At 35.8% G+C, this 19,455-nt stretch overlaps 1 protein-coding gene across 3 annotated transcripts; it reads left to right on the top strand.

Moving 5' to 3' along the window:
- LOC109823738 (diphthamide biosynthesis protein 2) lies at positions 268-19,015 on the top strand. Of its 3 annotated transcripts, XR_002242459.1 has the most exons (11): positions 268-577; positions 650-834; positions 1,262-1,370; positions 9,516-9,867; positions 11,402-11,471; positions 11,567-11,634; positions 15,991-16,106; positions 16,187-16,293; positions 17,037-17,182; positions 17,715-17,779; positions 18,353-18,425. XR_002242459.1 is itself a non-coding variant. In XM_020390095.1 (10 exons), the coding sequence occupies exons 1-10, from the start codon at positions 497-499 to the stop codon at positions 18,607-18,609; spliced, it is 1,491 nt and encodes a 496-aa protein (XP_020245684.1). In that variant the 5' UTR covers positions 272-496; the 3' UTR covers positions 18,610-19,015. The 3 variants fall into 3 exon arrangements, 2 of the variants coding, with proteins under 2 accessions (XP_020245684.1, XP_020245685.1); XM_020390095.1 differs by lacking the exon at positions 17,715-17,779 and having other exon boundaries at positions 272-577; positions 18,353-19,015; XM_020390096.1 differs by lacking the exon at positions 17,715-17,779 and having other exon boundaries at positions 481-577; positions 657-834; positions 18,353-19,015.

The raw sequence follows: 19,455 nt of genomic DNA, 5'->3' as shown, positions 1-19,455 counted from the left end.
TATTATATTATTTTAATATATAATTATTAACAATAGTAATTTATACCCACCATTACCCCCCACCAAATTATCCTACCAAATTATGCAACTTCATAATATTATCCATCATTATCCCACCAAATTATCCTACCAAATTATCCCACTTTAAGAATTACCCATCATTGTTCCACTAAATTATCCTAGTATCAAAATATTATCCCACTTTACCAATTATCCCAGTTCTACTTAAAAAGTTCTAGGTGACTAACCCCCCCAAAGAGAAGAGAAAGAAGGGGAACTTCTTCTTCCTTCCCCTTCCCTGTATGTCATTTCCCAAACACACTGTATCGTTTACCCGACCCATTACCATCCGTGACCCGAACCCACACGTGCGATCGCCTGCAAAATTCGAAGTTGTAGGAGAGGAAAGAAAAACTTCAAGAAGAACAACCTCCCGCCGCCATTAAATTTTTTCCCTCTTTCTTCCAAAATTAATTCCAAAAAAAAAGAAGATCCAATGGACTTCGAATTAAACTATGAAATCTTACGCACTGCAGATTTCATACGCAGCAGAAATTTCACCAGAGTCGCACTCCAGGTACCCTTTCTCTCCCCAAAACCCTAACTTACGGTTTTACCTCTAAACCTCTAAAGTTTCAACCTTTTCTAGTTTCCAGATGAACTCCTCAAGGATTCGACTAGGGTTTCAAAAGCCCTAAGAAACGAGCTCGGAAAGGGAGTGCGGTTGTTCGTGATGGCCGACACGGCCTACGGCAGCTGCTGCGTCGATGAGGTTGCTGCGTCGCATGTCGACGCTGAGTGCGTTGTTCATTATGGCCATGCTTGCATGAGCCCGTAAGTCTTTTTCGTAGAAATTTGGTTATTTACACTTTAATGTCTCAAAGTTTCAAGCTTTTTTAACTTAGATACCTGAAGTAAGATCTGAAGTCCTATTTTGACAATTTGAGCCCTCATAGTGCAAAATTTTGACCTTAATTTTGTTCAGGAATATCCATATAGAAAAGTGTACGCAATACAAATTTTCTTAGCAAATTCTAGATTTTTGAGTTTGGGAAAAGTGAGGAACAAAGTTAGAGAGCTATAGGAAATTGTCACATTAATGTCAATTTGAACTTGGAGGGATCATATTGTCAAAATAGAACTCTACAGTATCAAGTTAAGGACGAGTGAAATTGGGTTAATGAAGTGCTATGAACCTGGTAATTTGGGTGAATATTTGGGTTTCTTGAAGGGTTTATGTGAGTGTGCTTGAATTTTGCAGGACATCAACATTGCCAGCGCTGTTTGTGTTTGGGAAAGCTGAGATGGATGTAAAGGATTGTGTTGAGTGCTTATATCGTTGTATGTCGAGTGGGAAAAAGCCTGTTCTGGTATGGGTTGGGAATTGACTTGAGATATTCTGCATTTATTACTTTGTAAATGATGCTAGTTATGTGCTTATGTTATAACCTAGCTTCAATTTTCATGCACTGTTGAACAACTTAACTTTAAGCCTGTGAGTTTTATGCTTTGGTGTTTAATCTTTATTAACAATATCTCATAGAGGATAAGTATCTATGGAATAGTGGGGAAAGAAAGGATTATGACAAACTCAGTGTGATGAACTTTTAGTATCCAGATAGAAAAGGTTGTTGAGGAAATGATGTGAACATGACCAATGTTTTAATCAATTAGTGGCACTTGGGAAGTCTGGAGTAAAAATCCTTAATTCTTGTGAGGATGAATAAGATTTTGGAAATCTATACCTCGTGTCAGAAATGTGATTTTGAATAGTAAAGTGAAATTCAAAATTAAACTTTTCCATTTAAACTTAGCACATGTTGCATGTGTAAAACCTAGTCTGCCTATTACACAATGCAACCCAACTATTCTTAACAATTCTTTGTCCATTTCACATAGAGATTAATGCCTATAAATAGAGTTAATGATGAAAGATGCAAAGTGTGCTTTGGGACAGAACATTAGTGGGGCGCTAGAGAGAAGCAAAGAAGAGAGAGAGAGAGAAAGATAGTTCTTAAGTGATTCCTTGTGTAAATTCTCTAGTGGATTTTGAGTGAGATTAGAGAGTGGTCTCTTTGTTGTAATTTTCTCTTTTGATTAATGAATTCCTCTACCGTCTTTGGTCATGGATGTAGATAAAGATACTGACTAAACCTTGTTAAATCTGTATGTGCTGTTCTCTTGTCTCTACCGTGTTTGTTCATACCGGTGTTATTCTCTAATTTATAGACATCATCGGTGTTGTGAAGCCCTCCATGTAACAAAGTGGTATCAGATCTTCTGTATCATTCTTGTTGTGGGCTTCAAGACGTCTTTGGCCAAATCGTAGGTGGAGAGGTTTGATGAGAAACAATTTCAGTTCATGGAGAGTCAATGGAGAGTCAATGAGGGTTCTCCTAGTGCAACAAAGATTTTTCAAAGTCTTGTCCGGAAAGGACAAGTTGCTGGGACTTATGCTCGATGATGAGAAGGAAAAGTTGGAAATGAAGACGAATAATGCTATATAGCTCTATTTAGCAGATGATGACCTACGGGAGGTTGTCGACGAAAATACAGGAGCTGGCTTATGGCTCAAGTTGGAGAGCTTGTGCATGATGAAATCACCAATCAATAAGCTCTACTTGAAACAATACCTCTTTCACCTTTCAAATGAAGGTAGGGAGGCGAATTAGATACCACTTGGATGAACTTAACACTATTTTTATGGACTTAAAAAATGTTAATGTTAAAATTGAGGAAGAAGGTCCAGGCCTTATTTTCTTATGTTCATCATGTCACTCCATTGATAATTTTGTCAATAGCATGTTGTATGATGGAGATGCACTTTCTTTGAAGGATATCAAATCAGCCTTACATTAAGAAGAATTAAGGCAGAAATTGTCTGTAGTAGGAGGTGAGGATTAAGCTAAAGGCTTGTTTACCCGTGATCGAACTAGAAAGTGTGTTGGTGATAGAGGTGAATCTTAGAAAGTTAGGGCATATAAAACCTAATTGTGCAATGCTCAAAGCAAATGATAATTCTTAGTTGAAATCTTGAGAGATGAAACTTTTAGTTGCTAGACTAACTGAAGAGCCTTCTAGTTCACGTGAAGTTCTTTCGATTAGTGTTTCTAATACTCATTTATAAGATGAGCGAGTTCTTGATTATGGTTTTTTTTTACTATATGTGCTCTCATAGAAGTGGTTTGTTACATATTAGTCAATTGATGGTGGGAATACCTTGTTAGGAGATGACATATTTTGCAAGATTGTTAGTATCATGTCACTTAAGATTAGAAAATCTAATGGTATTATTATAACATTAAGCAATGTCTGACACATATCTAGAGTTGAAGAATTACCTTATTTCTTTAGGCACCAATGACTAATGATTTTAAGTTTTTGGCTGAAGATGTAATTTTGAGAGTTAGTGAAGGTTCTTTTATTGTAACGAAAGAAAAGAAGTATAAACCCTTTATATCCTTAAAAACAGTACAATGACAGGTACTGCAGTAGTGTCATACTTAGAGGATTGAAATTCTGAAACTACACGTTTATGACATATGCGGTTAGGGCATATGACTGAGAGAGGAGTAAATGTATTGAGCAAACAAGGTTTGCTCTGTAGTAAAAAAACTAGTAAGTTAGACTTTTACGAGCAATGCATTTTCAGCAAACACCATAGAGTCCTTTAGTACCTCTGTACATAGAATTAATAACACTTTAGAGTAATCCATTCAGATTTTTGGAGTCCCTCTCAGGTTCCATCGAAAGGTGAAGCTCTTTTTCTATTAACATTGATTGATGATTATTCTAGAGAAATGTATGCAATGTGTTTGCAATCTTCAAACAAAGGAATGTTATAATTGAAAAGCAAACAAAGTGAAGCGCCTCAGAACCAATAACAAAATGAAGTTCTGTTCTACGGTGTTTGATTAGTTTTGCAAAAATAAAGGTATTGTGCAACATTGTACGACTCAACATACATTATAACAAAATAAAGTTGCAGAAAAAATAAAACACTTTTGAGAGAGCTCAATGCATGCTCTCTAATGCTGGTTTCTATGTTACCCGGGTACTTCTATAATGAAGCCGTACCGGTACCGAACACGTACCCGACACTTTCCCGTACCCAAACTTTATGGACACTTCTAGAATATATACATGCATTTATTACAACATGTACTCAATTATACAATATATGTGTTAATTTAAAACACTTGTCAAACTCAAAGACTTCTTGGACGTAGAGCTTACACTTCACATCCGTCTTTTGAAACTAATGAGATATGAGTCGGATTCGTTTCAGTCCATACCTAAGTTTAAAACTATATAGTTAATGAGTAGTTTAGATGTCTAGTAAAAAAATGAGTAGTTTACAATTCACGATAATCAATATGATAAAAGAAACTAAAAAATGTAATCGGAATTTTAATTCTAATGACACATGAAGGGGAAAATTTATCTTATGTACAATATTAATTCAATATATATGTAGTCGTGTCCCCGTACCTTACATTTTACAGTTTTGCCGTGTCCCGTACCTGCACCCACACCCGTACCAGTACCCGTGCCCGTTTCCATGCAACTTAGGCTGGTTTTAATACTTTTGGGCCTAAACAGTCAGTGCAACTTACTATTTGATAAATAGATTTTATATAGTAATTGATTTTAAGACTCTAGAAGATGTATGATCTGGTACCTCTGCTAATTATTCTAATTTAAGAATACATGGTTGCTTTGCTTATTTCATGTTAATGATGGTAATCTTGAGCCTAGGTCAAAGAACGCTATCTTTGTTAAGACTTACTAGTGGGTGGAGGGATATAGGTTGTAGTGTCCTGGTCCAAGTCACCTAAGTTTATTATTAGTACAGATGTTACTTTTGATGAAAAATCTATGCTTCTTCTTCACCTTAGAAAGGAGATTTTTGTTGATATTGCGAGCACCGAAAAAAGAGTTTAGCAACTAGATGGAGCTAGAGAACTACACTTCGTAGGGAGTGCTTGAGGGTGTTCATGTTGAACTAGTTGATACTATACTATTGAGGGTTTAACTTCAGATGGTGATGCACCACCAGAGCAAGAGTACAATATTGCCATCGAGAGAACAAAAAGGCAGATCCAAGCTCCTCAGCGATATGGTTATGGTTGCTTGCGCTTTAAGCATAAAAAAAATCAATTGAGCTTCTAGATCTTCTACCTACAAGAAGGTTGTTAGTGGTAGTGAGGCTATAGAGTGGATTGTAGCAGTGGTTGAAAACATGCAGTCTCTCGGCATTTCAATCTGATACTTTCATGTACCAGTGGATTCTAGCAGTGGTTGAAAGTATCTTGATGTACAATATTGCTCAAACTTCAGTGGTAGTCGTATTTAAGATCTGATACTTTCATGTTTGAGCATAGTTACTATGATAGTTGTGTTTATCGTAAAAAACTCAATAATGGCTCTTTTATATATTTGTTTTTGTATGTTTGACATGTTGATTGTAGCTACTGATATGCTAGAAATCGACAAGTAGGAGGTTGAGATGAAAGATTTCAGAGCAGCGATAAAGATTTTGGGGATGGAGATCTAGAGGAACATACGAGAAGATATAGTTTCTATCTCAGGAGAAATACATCAAAAGGGTATTGGAGAGATTTGACATGCTTGATGCCGAGCCTGTGAAGACTTTGCTTACTGCTCATTTTTGTCTTTCAACAGATTTGTTGTCTCAAACTAAGGAAGAGTAGCAGTACATTCATTGTGTTTCTTATGTCAATGCAGTAGGAAGTACCATGTATGCTATGGTCTGCACCTATCCGGATGTTTCACATGCAGTCATGTTGTGAGTCAGTGTAAGGATAAGCTCAGAAAAGTCCATTAGCAGGCATGGAAATTGATACTTAGATATTTGAAAGGATTTGATAATATTGATTTATGTTTTGTTTGGAACAAAGATTTAGATTGCAGAATACTTGGTTATTTTGATGCAGATTACGCAGGCGACTTGGATAAGAGACGATCCTCGACATGTTATTGCTTTACTCTTTCATGTTGTGCCATTAGTTAGAACGAGAATATAGTTGACGGAGACAACATATGATAGTGACAGAAGTAGTGAAAGAAGCTATCTGGTTGAAAGGTTTGGTTGAAGATCTCAGCTTACACTAAGGTGTTATTACGATGTTTTGTGACAACCAGAGTCATTTCGCACTCTGTTGTTTTGCCTCGCAGCATACTTTGCATCTTTCACCCCAGTCCTATTTATAGACATTAATCTCTATGTGAAATGAACAAATGGTTGTTGGAATAGTGGGGGTTATATTGTCTAATAGGTGGACTAGGTTTTGCACACGCAACATGTGTTAAGTCTGAATGGAAGAGTTCAACTTTGAATTTTGCTTTTCTATTTAGGGTCACATTTCTGACATTGTGTATTAGATCAGTGTAATCATACAACTAAATAAAACAATGTGAATTAAGTAACAAATTGATGTAAATAAAATAACCAACGAAGTAGATAATGTATGGGAAGAACTACAATTTTGTAGTTGGGCAAATACCGCAAGGTGGAGATAGGTGACATCACATTAGATGTGTATGGTTTGATGACAAGGCTCCAAGATGAGCACAAAGTCGTTCTAAGCAAAGGGTTACAAATACTGCATACATGGTCTGATATTCTGGGGGTTGCGCTATAGTGACCCTGACAGAGTGCATTTATCTCCCTTGCTAAGCATTCTTGAGTATTGTCAGGAAAGATTCAGGGTTTGCAGTCTTCAGTGATCTCCTGGGTGTAGTCCTCTACTAACAGTTTGTTGCTGCTAGTGATGACGTCCGATCTGCTACTAGCGATGGCGGCTGGTCGGCTGTTGCTAGCGATGACAACTGATCTATTATTGCTAATGACGACATCAGTCTACTGCTTACTAGGGACAACGACAGGTCTTGCTAGCAACAACGACCGATTATGCTTCTAGTCAGGACTGGGAGCACCATTTCACATTACTATTCTAGGTTCTTATGGTGGCGGCGATGTCAGACAGAAAATACTACCATGCTAATAGATTTGGTGAAGAAAATAGAGAAGGCAATGAGGCCGTCCACTGTTGATTTGGAAGGATAGTGATTTTCTTAGAGTTTTAGGAGGGATGGTTGCATGTAGTAATTTAGTATGGGGAAGGTCGGAGCTAGGGAGATGGTAATACTTTGATACTTATAGTGGGGGCATGTTTTCTAAAGGCTATGGTTGACTAGAGAAGATGGATAGAAGGAGGTTAGTAGAAAAGATGTACTATATGAAATGATGTTCTGCAGTGTAGATATAGAGGCCCTATAAATAAAGAGTTATAAGGCGATCCCTTATCAATAGCTTGAAGACTGTCGAACAATGAGGGAGTCACATGCACCCCCACTCTTTCTAAATTGTATAGGGCTAATTCTTAGGTTCATAGGGTAGCATTATTTCATGTGGTCTCCATTCAAAGTACAGCCCTTTCCACTATGAAAGTAGTACTCACTCAAGTTTAGTTTACTCATTACTCAGTAGCAACACAAAATTAGCAAAGGAAAGAATAACACACATCACTAATAAAACCTAGTAAAAAGCAAAGTCTCTACCCCCAAAGCTTAAAGATAAATTCTAAATGACCATTCTTCAAGGTATTCTTTAGCACCCCTAAAATTCAGAGGGTTTAAGTGAAATTTATCCATTAGAAAATAGCAAGAACATAAATTCCGAAATTGTTTCCAGTAACAACTCAAAAGTAACAACTACAACTATAAATCAAAATACAAATCTTTTTCACTATTATAGTAAAACCCACAACATCATAAAGCTTTAACTTAGTATGTGCACAAAATTGCATGGAAAAGAGTAGCTAATAATCACAAATAAAACCTCAGAATAACAAAGTCTTACTCAGTCCTTGGATTATCCATCCACCAAAAAGGGCATGCTATCACTTTATGTACAATAATTTCACCTGACAAAATAACATAAAAGAAGATGACTATCTCATTACCAGAGTACCACTAATGATTTAAAAAGCAGTCTAAATGTCCGCCTAGACCTAAGCAGTATCTAGGTCTCCCGTCTAAGTCTTGGGAGCGCTTAGGTGTGGGCAGATCTACTTGATGGGAAGTGTTGTCATGTGACACCACTTCCCCTAGAACCCAACCCCTAAGTTATTTAGGTGAATGCGTCTTTGTAACATTTTTCTCTTCTCATTTTATCTTTCATGAAGACTCTTTCAACTAATAAAAAATTACTAAAGTGCTCATTATTCAACTGCTTTTATCTTTTCCATTTAGTTTTCTATTGCTATAAATTTATTTACATGTTGATAGAGTTTTTATTATTTAAAATTTATTAATTTTCTTTGGAGAAAGAGATGAATCAATCTACTTAGTATATTTAATAGTGTAACATAATTTTGATACTGTATTTTAGGTTGTAATCGGCCCTAGCGGTGATTATGTTAGTAACAATGTATTTTATTCTACTGATGCGATTATGCATTTGGGTCCATACACAATAATGTATTTAATAGTGCTATTAATGATGCGATTATGTACTTTTTCAAAATATGAAAACTCATCACTGTTATATATATTTTTAATCACTAATTATGTAGTGACACCGGTTTTTAGAAATCTGGGATCCGCCACTGCTCCTACGGGAGCGTTGGCTGCTCACGCGGAGTGCACTACATAGGTCTTGATCGTGATTTCTCCACTGCTGTCTTTGCGTCCTTCGACCTCCTCTGGCCTCTTCCTCCAACGACAAACTCCCCAACTTTCAACAATTCCTCCACCACAATTTAAGCAAAAAAAGAATTCTGCCTAGGCTTCGCCTAGGCCTGGGCGTCGGTGCAGCGCCTAATGGCACGTAGTGCTGTCTGTAACATTGAGGACGGCACATGGAGAAGAGGAAAGTGGGCTCTGAGGATGACCGAGGAGAGACCAGCCTAAAGTAGAAGAAGAGGGTACCACAGAGTAAAGGGTTTTGTTTTCTTGTTTCAAGTCATACTGGGACATCCTTAGATAACGTGAACAGTTAATTGGTGTTAGTCTGATCATTAACATTAAACTTTTCATTAACCTTAATTAACATTAACTTTTCAAATCATACTGACCTCCGTAATTAACGTTAACGTTAGTTTGCATTATTCTGATTCACATGAGGTACACTGATTAGTCAACGTAATTTGAACTAGTTCAACTACGTCTTTTCATGTGTCCCTCATCAGGATGGTGAATACACTACGCTTCGGACATGGCTCAACATGTAAGATACACCAGCTAACTTTTAGCAAAACTAGAAGGACAAGTTATAATTACCACGTCCTCTTATGAATGCTTGATATCCATCATGTAGTTTTTTCTCTCTCTCTCTCTCTCCAGAAAAAGAGAAGTTTTTTTTTTTTCTGATGTGAGAAGAATGTGTCAATTGGCTAATAGTTGCTGAGATATAAATTCTCTTGAACTACTTCATGAAGTTGGTATCAAAGGCCTTGCATCTAATGTTTTCTCTTGTTTTCTGGATTCAGGTCCTGTTTGGATTGGAATATGCACATGCTTTGCAGGATATCAAATCTGCCGTAGCTGACACCATGTCGTTGGACGGCTCGAGTACTTCAGTACACTACGCAGAGGTTATTTGTTCAATTATGAATCCATCACAAGATAAAACAGGAAAGGATCATCTCCAGCCTCATGATCATGCTGGTGTCAATAGTAATGACAAACTCCCTAGTAAAACGGAGTCGAGACATGGCCTTGGAGGATTGACGTGGAACATGCCAGTCGGCCAGAGGATGGAAGACAGCTTGTTGTTCTGGATCGGTTCTGAGGATCCTGCATTTGCAAATTTGGTGCTCACATTCAACAACAGTGAAGTAGGTAAATATTTTCATTATTTATCTCTATTTGGCTAACTATTAACGATATGGCAGTAGAAGTGCACTGAAATTTGAAATTTGGAGCGCTAAATCTTTCAAACGAGGGGACTGAGGCAAACTTTTAGGAGGGATTAGCAGCTTCAATCTTCTGACAGTCTTTTTATTCTTCTCCCAAATTTTCGCTTGATCTTCTCGTTCTCTTTAAACTCAGCAGTACTCTGTTATTATTTTTCTTGTTTTAGCCTGTGCTGCATTTTCCTTTCTTCTCCTTCTCTCCTCTTCTTCTTTCTTTTCCCTCATCCTCCTATTCCTTTTCCTCCTGTTTCTGTGTGTTTCCCATATGGGAGCAGTGCCATCAGGCTGCTTTAGAGCAGCGAGAACAATTTTGCATCTTTTCTCTGTAGCACAAAGGTATACTTGACGATAGAATTCTCAAAATCTATGGAAGAGTGATTATTGTGCAATAAAATTGAAATTGTATACAAATTGGTAAACAAAGAGACAATTTTAGTGAAATTCTTAAAGAAACATCACGCAGCGGTAAGATCAAAGATGCTCAGCTTGGCAAATTATCTGAAGTTATGTATTGATAGACAAGGTTGAGGATAGTGTAATGGAAACCTCATGAATATTGCAGTTAGTTGGGTAACATACTGTAAGGAGTAAGATCAAGGAGGGGAGACTCGAGAAAAGCTTTGATGAAACTATGGGATGTATTGCCTTCTATCAGTGAATGTCTTAAATTTTCATGCAAGCAAATAGCAAGGGTAAGTGAATATTGCTACAGTTCTTTTTTTAATTTACTAAGGTGGATAGCCGGACACAGTTTCAATGAATTACGCTTCATTTTATTGGTTAGAGTCTATGGGATTTTAGGAGTCCACTTTAAGGATACGCTCTTCATGGAAGAAAAGTCAACCGATTAAGTCATAATATATCTAGCTTCCTTAATTGTTTGCATGTGTTAACAGTTATCTCATTAACTCTTTTCCCGATTTGCGGTCTTCTGTATCAGACACTTCCTCCACTGGTGAAAGTGTGTATTAGGTTAACCTGCATCATCTCTTGGTGAAGGCTTTCCTCACTTTTCCTGATGTTCACAGTGACAGTGTGATATTGTTTGAGTTCCCACTTTCTTGGGTGTTCCACTATGTATCTATTTCTGTTAATTACTCTTCAAAATTTGTTTTTCTATTTTTATTTCTGTTAATTGTTCTTCTAAATTTGTTTTTCTATTATTATTTCTCCTCCAGTTCTCATAAATATATGTTCAATTTTTGCTAGCTAATCTATGCTATAATTCTATATGATGGAAACTTGCATGTAGTTATTTCTGCAAAATGTTCTTTCCGCTGATTAGTTATGAAAAAGTGAAGTGTGTTTTGAGACTTCAACATTTTTGTTTACAGTTTGGTTGGTTAGTTTACACATATCTATTGTCGACACTTGTATATAATTTAGCTATTAAGAAAGTTCATTCAAAATACTAGATCCTTTTCATGTTATGTGTTTCTTTAACATTCGATCATCTTCAGTTAGGTATGATGCAAAAGAAAGTAAATTGCTGAATGACTTCTCTCACCAACAAAGAATTCTTAAACGCAGGTATTTTGTGCCATGAATGCTCATAAATGCTAGTCGAAATTGTTCAATTGTTACTATCTTTCTGCTTACTGAAAGACAGATTGTCTTTGCCACAGATATTACCTTGTGGAGAAAGCAAAAGATGCAAACATTGTTGGCATTTTGGTCGGTACTCTAGGTGTTGGTATGTTATAAACTAAGCTGATGGCATGTGCTTTTTTTTTCCTATGGCCTACTGTAATAGACAGTAATGGCAAGTCTGTTCTGTTGATAACCGGGTGTAGTTCCTATTGGAGAATAATTGCCTCTTTAATTGATGTTTATCTTCCATGCCCTAAAACTAGCCGGGTGTAGGTCTTATTGGAGAATAATTGCCTCTTTAATTGATGTTTATCTTCCGTGCCCTAAAACTACAAACGAGATTTTGAATAATCACAGAAGTTCTCCCTGCACTGAGTTCCAGTTGAAGGTGAATGAATGTTTTTGTGCCAACTTCGGCACTTTTCTTGTCAAAGTATTTCTCAATGAACAATCCAATCCTACTTGGTTCGGAAAAGTCACAAGTGGTTAGCAAGAGGTTTCCCATGGAAGCAGTCACCATGAATCTGTTTGTCAACTTCAGTATTTAAGTAGGGATTACCTACCATCATCACATATTCAGAGCCTCTCAGTTTTTATATTTTGACCACCTATTTTGTAAATCACAAGCCTACAATTCCGATTGTGAAAGATCAGACCTCACATTTTGTGATCAATTCAATTGTAGTTAAATGGATTTTGAGGTTTAAAACTGTTAAACAATTAGTTTTCTTAGTAATAGAAGAATCATACATGAATATGATTATGTTTGTATATTTAATTTTTTTCTTTTGTTTTATCGCCTTTTAAAATTTTTGGTGTCTGGTATCTGTATATTTAGATGTAGATACCATGGCTGCATATGCTGTTAGATAAATAATTTTCATTTTTTTATTCTTATTTCATGTGTCTTCTTCCTACAGCCGCAAGATACAACTACTACTAAGCTTTTATCCCAAATGTTTGGGGTCGGCTACATGAATTCTATTTTTCCATTCCATTCTATTATGTGTTATCTCTTCTGTTAAGTTAGTCTTAATCATACCCATCTTAATTGTTTCTAACCTAGAATGACATGAATCCTATTTTTCCATTCCATTCTATTATGAGTTATCTCTTCCGTTAAATTAGTCTTAATTATATCCATCTTAATTGTTTCTAACCAAGTTATTCTAGGTCTACCTCTAGATCTCCTAGCCCCATTAACTCTAAGATTATTACTTTTCCTAATCGGCGTACTAAGGAGCCTCCCGTTGTACATGACCAAACCATTTTAATCTATTTTTTATTATTTTATCCTCATTAGGCGCAACCTCAAATTTACTATGGATACACTCATCTATTACCCTATCTTTTAATGTATACCCATGAAACCATCGCAACATTCTCATTTTTGCTACACTAATTTTTTGAACATGTTTTTTAATTGCCCAACATTCTGATCTATAAAGCATAGTTGGTTTTATAACCGTCCTATAGAATTTTTCCTTTAGTTTTATTGATATTCTACGATACATAAGACTCTCGAAACACTCCATTTCAATCATCCCGATTTGATTTGATGTACAACATCATCCTCTATCTCACCATCATGCCTAATGATTGATCCTACATAGCGAAAATGATTAGTTTTATGTATTTTTTGACCATCAATATGTACCATAAGCACTCTTTCCTAGTTTTACTAAAAATACACTCCATGTATTCTGTTTTTGTTCTACTAATTCTAAAACCTTTAAATTCAAGAGATTGTCTCCATCTTTCTACTTTGAAAATAATGCTTCTTCTAGTTTTATCAACTAATACTATATCATCGATAAATAACATACACCATGGGATTTCATCATGAATGTGCTTAGTAAGTTGGTCTATAACTAATATAAAAAGATAAAGACTTAAAGCTAACTTTTGGCGTAAATCTATGGTAATAGAAAATGGTTTAGTCTCTCATTCATTAGTTCTTACTCTATCATACATATCTTTAATCATATCAATATATATACTAGATACATGTTTCTTTTTTGACACCCATCACATTACCTCTCTGGGCACTCTATTGTAAGTTTTTTCTAGATTAATAAAAATTATATGTAGATCTTTTCTCTTCTTTTTATATCTCTCTGTCAACCGTTTTAAAATATATATAGGTTCCATAGTTGACCTCCCAGGAATAAAATCAAATTGATTTTCAGATATACATGTCTCTTTTCTTAGTCTTTATTCAATTATCCTGTACCAAAGTTTCATCGTTTGACTCATGAGTTTTATACCTCAATAATTTAAACAATTTTTTATATCCCTTTTATTCTTATATATCGGTATCAAAATACTAATCCTGCACTCATCCAACATTCTTTTCGTGTTGATAATCTTATTAAATAGTTTAATTAACCATCCTAAGCCTATATCTGCAAGGCATTTCCAAACTTTAATAGGGATATCGTCCGGTCTTATAGCTATTTCACTTTTTATTTTCTTTAGAGCGTCTTTAACCTCGCTAATCCCAATTTTTCGACAATATCTATATTTTCTATCATTCACTATATGGTCAAAATCTCTATTTTGCTCACTTGTTTAGTTATCATTAAATAATTGATAAAAGTAACTCTTCCACCTCTCTTTTATTTCCAGGTTGGTCACTAGAACTCCTCACTTTTAATATACCTAATATTACCCAAATCTCTACTCTTCATTTCTCTAATTTTAGCAAGCTTATATATATCTTTCTCTCACTCCTTAGATTCTAACTTATAAAAAATTTCATAAGCTTTGTATTTATTCTCACTAACTACTATTTTTGCTTCCTTATTAGTTTATATTTTTCTAAGATTTTCCTACTACACTTTTGCCACTCTTTATAAAAAGTTTTCTTTTCTCTAGTAACCTTTTGCACACTCTCATTCCACCACCAATTCTTTTTACCTTCTAATCTATAACCTTTAGATTCTTCTAGTATATCTTTAGCCACTTTCCTAATACAAGAAGACATGCTATTCTACATAATATTAGTGTCGTTATCTATATTCCATATATATTTTTTCATTATCTTATCTTTAACATGTATTTAATTCTCTCCTTTTAAATTTCACAATTTAGTTCTTAGACTTTTGTTCACGTTAGTTTTTCTACTCCACTTCTTAATAGATATGTCTAAGATCATCAATCTATCTATATTGTGTACTTAAACTCTCTCCTAGTATAACTTTACAATCTTTGCATATTAACCTATCGGCCATTCTAGTAAGAAAAAAAATCTATTTGACTATTGTTAAAATCACATTTAAAGGTTATTAAGTATTCATCCCTTTTTCTAAAAAGTGTATTTGCTATTATCAAATAATATGATATTTCAAACTTTGAAATTGATTTACCTATATCGTTCTTATCTCCATATCAGAAACCTCCATGTATCCTCTCATATCCGTTATTATCCTTACCAACATATCCATTAAGATCCCCTCCTATAAATAATTTTTCTCTAAATGGGATTCCTTGTACTAATTTATCTAATCTATCTTAAAATTCCCTTTTAGTACTCTCGGGCAAGCCGATTTGTGGTGCGTAAGTACTAATAATATTAATAACCTCTACACCTAAGACAATTTTTATTAGTATTATTATATTTCCAACTCTTCTTACCTCCACAACACTTTCTTTTATTATATTATCTACAAGAACTCCCACTCCATTCCTATTCTTCTCTTTTTCCGTGTATCAAAGTTTATATCCGGTGTTTTCAATTTCTCTCGATTTTTACCTATCCATTTAGTTTCTTGTAAACAAATTATATTTATCTTTCTTCTAACCATGACATCCACTAATTCTATTGTCTTTCCGGTAAGTATACTTATATTCTAAGTAGCTAATCTAATTCTATTTTCTTGTAAAAGTCTCTTACTATTTTCCCTTTTAGACCGTTCTAGTCTATGCCTAATACTATTAGGTAACCTATTAGAGAATTATAGATTTTTAGAACACCATTGCTTACTTGTCATTACACCAATGTGACATCGATATAATGCGTCGCTTTCGGGGGACGTCCTAGCAAACCACCATTGCTTACTTATCATTGCATCGAGACGGGATCGATGCAACACGTGGCGGTGGGGGCGCCCCAACGAGTATATGATAGGATTTATTTTTCATGTTTATCCGACTATGTTTTACGCTGGCTGTCGACTACCTAACACAACCCTTCTCCTTTATCCTGGCTTGAGATAGGCAACACTGGCAGAGTTAGCAAGATGCGGACCGTAAAACCATTCACGCGTGCAGCAGTTAATTGTATTGATAACTCGAAACAATTTTCGTCTTTTCATTTGATCTTCCCATGACGTGAACATTTGTCGCCTATAACCTTAAGTTAAGGCCTCAGTCTTTTGTGGCCATAAGTAAAGATAATCTGTAATTTACAGCCAAATGTATTTGTTTTTTTTAAAGGTTATTGTTTTTGCGTTACCAGCTGGCTACCTTCATATGGTTCGTCAAATGAAGGAACTGATTGAGGGTGCTGGAAAAAAGTCCTACACTCTTGTCATGGGAAGACCAAACTCCCACAAACTTGCTAACTTTCCTGAGGTAAGCATGAACCATGAAACCTGTGTTTGTCATCTTTCATTCTGGACTTTATCTTATTAACTGATTTCCTGTTTGGGCAGTGTGATGTTTTCATTTTTGTCTCTTGCGCCCAAACAGCTCTTTTGGACAGCAAAGAATTTCTGGCTCCAGTTATCACACCTTTTGAAGCTATATTAGCTTTTAGCAGGTATAGCACTTGATGGATTATTTTAGATCTGCAACATGCATTAGCATTTTCTCATAGTACTGCAGACTTTCAGGCTGCCCAAGTCACGTAAAATTGGAGTATGAGTCATTCACCCTCGACCAATCTGTTGAGGCCCTTATATCCTTGCTGGCTTCTCCATTTAATAAAAAATAAATCTTATTTTTAAAGATTTTCTGTCATTTATTTATTGTGATTACATATTTGGATGCATCATGATATCTATAGGCATATACCTTCAACATCTACGTGCATACATGGGGTTTCACCCTTGGCCTCTTCTAAACTCCAGGAGTGTTTGTATGTTTGTTTGGGGATTGAGGGTGCTTTCCAAACTGAGTGTGCTCCATGTCTGAGATTATTTTTATAGAGAAGACTAATATGATCATAATATCACAGAAGTGATATACAACCGAGTCTCTGTATCGTGATATCAGAATATTGACAAACATTTCCTGTTTTGATGGTACAAGGCTCTTATGATGATTAATTTGGCGTGAATGAATTTAGGGGTGGAAATGAACCAAATGAGTAGCAAATAATTCTTTGATTGTTCATCTAATTTATTCAATAGTCGATTCATATATTAATTATGTCATATCATAGTAGATGATATGGTACAATGGTAGATTGATGATAATTGATTAACTTTCAGAGTATTGTTTATTTATAAAACCCTTCACGGCATGACATTGTCTCATTCTTAACTTGTTGCATGCTATCAGGAGAAAACAGTGGACCGGTGAATATGTGATGGAATTTAGGGATTTAGTTAATTCTTGTACAGCAGAAGTTGGCAAGGGCATGGTGGAAGATGAAGCTCGATTTTCCTTTCTTCAAGGTGGTTATATGGAGGATTTCCAGCCCGAAGGTGGTTCTTCTTCAGAAAAAACTCCCAACTTTCACTATTTATGTTATAATCTCACTGCTTTAGTTTTTTCTGGCTTATAACTTCTGCGTTATTTAGCATTTGTTTGTATTATGATGCCAGAGTTACTGTGCATGTTAACAGTGATTACAGTATTCGTGTATAAAAAGATGCAAAGTAAATTCATATCCCTACACCTGTCACTGGTCTCTAACTTGTATTATCTCTGAGTTCCTTTTTCATCGTTTCGCCTACCCGCAGATCCTTGTCTCGCTGCCTTACCATCAAACTGCCTGGGGAAAGGTTTCAGTTATGTAGAGATGCACTGCATATGTATAGTTTAGCCAAATTCATCTTCAAAAGTTAGGCATTCCAGAAGAGTTCAGTGACTAGGAGTAGGTTCAGGATTGGAGACATTTATGAAAATTAGATGAATATACAAGCAATAGTTTTGAATAGATGAGCAGATAATTCTAATAATTTTAATGAATAGAACAGAAAGGCAATATTTAACATAAAGCATGTGTTATTTCAGGCTAGGGTACATGGAGGGTTAGAGAGAGAAGGAAATGTATGGTTCGATGAAATGAACAAATGATGGTTAGTTTGTGGACTTTCATCCTGACATGTTTGATTGAATTCTTCAAAGATTGATGTACTTCTTTCATCTTATAAATAGTTTGCACTTGAAAATTTGCAACTTTGTTAACTGTGATAACACCATCATATGCTAAGCCATGCTAAGTCATAAGCTACCAAACAAGAACATGCCCTCTGATTGGCACCATATGTACAGATCTCATTGAAACTATACAGTAATAATTGTATGTGTCGCTGTAGATTAGTGGTACTAGGTGATCAATGGGATTAGTAGGTTTGCTCGATAAGGATTCTGGATCTTTTGTTATATGCTCAATGAAGCCCTGAATCTTTAATGTAACATTTTATATATGAAGATCAGTACAGAATGGCTTTAATTAGCCCACACTTTTCTAAGACTAGCCATGGATGTGTAGGTTTGTGGCAGGTACCGCGGAGATGTCCTCAATTATAGGGTATATTAGGATTAATTTTGAGAATATCAACATCTAATGTTGCAGAGTTATGCCTTGTTCTCTATTATCTTTTACTTCGGTCCTGCTCTTTCTAATCCATGCTGACATATGTTCATAGAAAATGGAGGCGAACAGAAGGAGAGTTCAATGGACTTGATAGAGGCAACAGAGAAAGCGCTCACTATGAAAACTGAATCTGTGGATTCTATTCTATTCAAAGGAACAGCAAGATCTGGGGCTGAGTTCTTTGCAGCTCGATCCTATCAAGGTCTTAATGTGGACTACAAAAATCCATCTCCTCAATCTTACATAATTGGTAGGACTGGCAGGGCTGCAGGTTACCAGCATGAGAAGAACAAGCAGGATACAGATTGACCTGGCTACTGATTTTATAAGGCTTGCTAGTTGTATTGCTATGCTCCAGCCTCTCCTCCAACACCAATTCGTTGGTTATTACGGGTGTATGACGCTTTCGCGTTGACCATTTGATTCCGCAAATGTATATTTATCAGTACATCTAAGTGTTGGAAATTGGTGGCGGAGATACTAGGGATGGTTCTCGAATGTAGAAGGCCATGGTGGTTTCCCCTTTGACGATATTGGTGAAATCATGTAATTTCTGCTGGGTTATAACTTTGGGATTTATTTGATTATTGTGACTGAGTGGATTAAGTTCCTAGTGGCCAAGTGAGCACAGCTTGATCCAATTATCCTTTGTACAGTATTCAATATATTTAGCGAAGTGAGAGTGTTAATTATAAATTTTGATCCTCTCTGGCTTTCTCTCGTTTATACTGGTATTGTGGTCGTATGGTTTATGTACTTGCTGCATGACTTATAGTCCTGATTTTCTCTCAATTTTTCTGTGATTCCTGACTTTTCCGTAACAGTTGTTTGGTATTGGTAAGTACTTTTTGGTTCTCTGCCGCGGGGAAAGAAAAAAAGAAATTTCCTTTCTCTACTCCCTCCCTCCCTCTCACTCTTAGGTTAGTATTTACTATTCATCACGAGCATACGCATCATTGTCAACGTTACCTCTTGCGTCAAACAGTGGGCAAGCACAACCTCTTACTCAAATCCACAACTCAACAAAACGAACACGGAGTTGAAAAGTCCTTGAGCAAGGGATGTGAGATTTTCTGTTGGATGCGCCAAACAGATGCCTTAATTTTCCATGGAAATTTTAGGTGAACGAGCGACAAGAATTGAAAGCGAAGGATT

The sequence above is a fragment of the Asparagus officinalis genome, chromosome 9, assembly GCF_001876935.1.
Source record: "Asparagus officinalis chromosome 9, Aspof.V1, whole genome shotgun sequence".
NCBI lineage: Eukaryota > Viridiplantae > Streptophyta > Magnoliopsida > Asparagales > Asparagaceae > Asparagus > Asparagus officinalis.
Note: the sequence above shows the minus strand (reverse complement) of the source record. Positions and strands in the feature narration are given on the sequence as shown.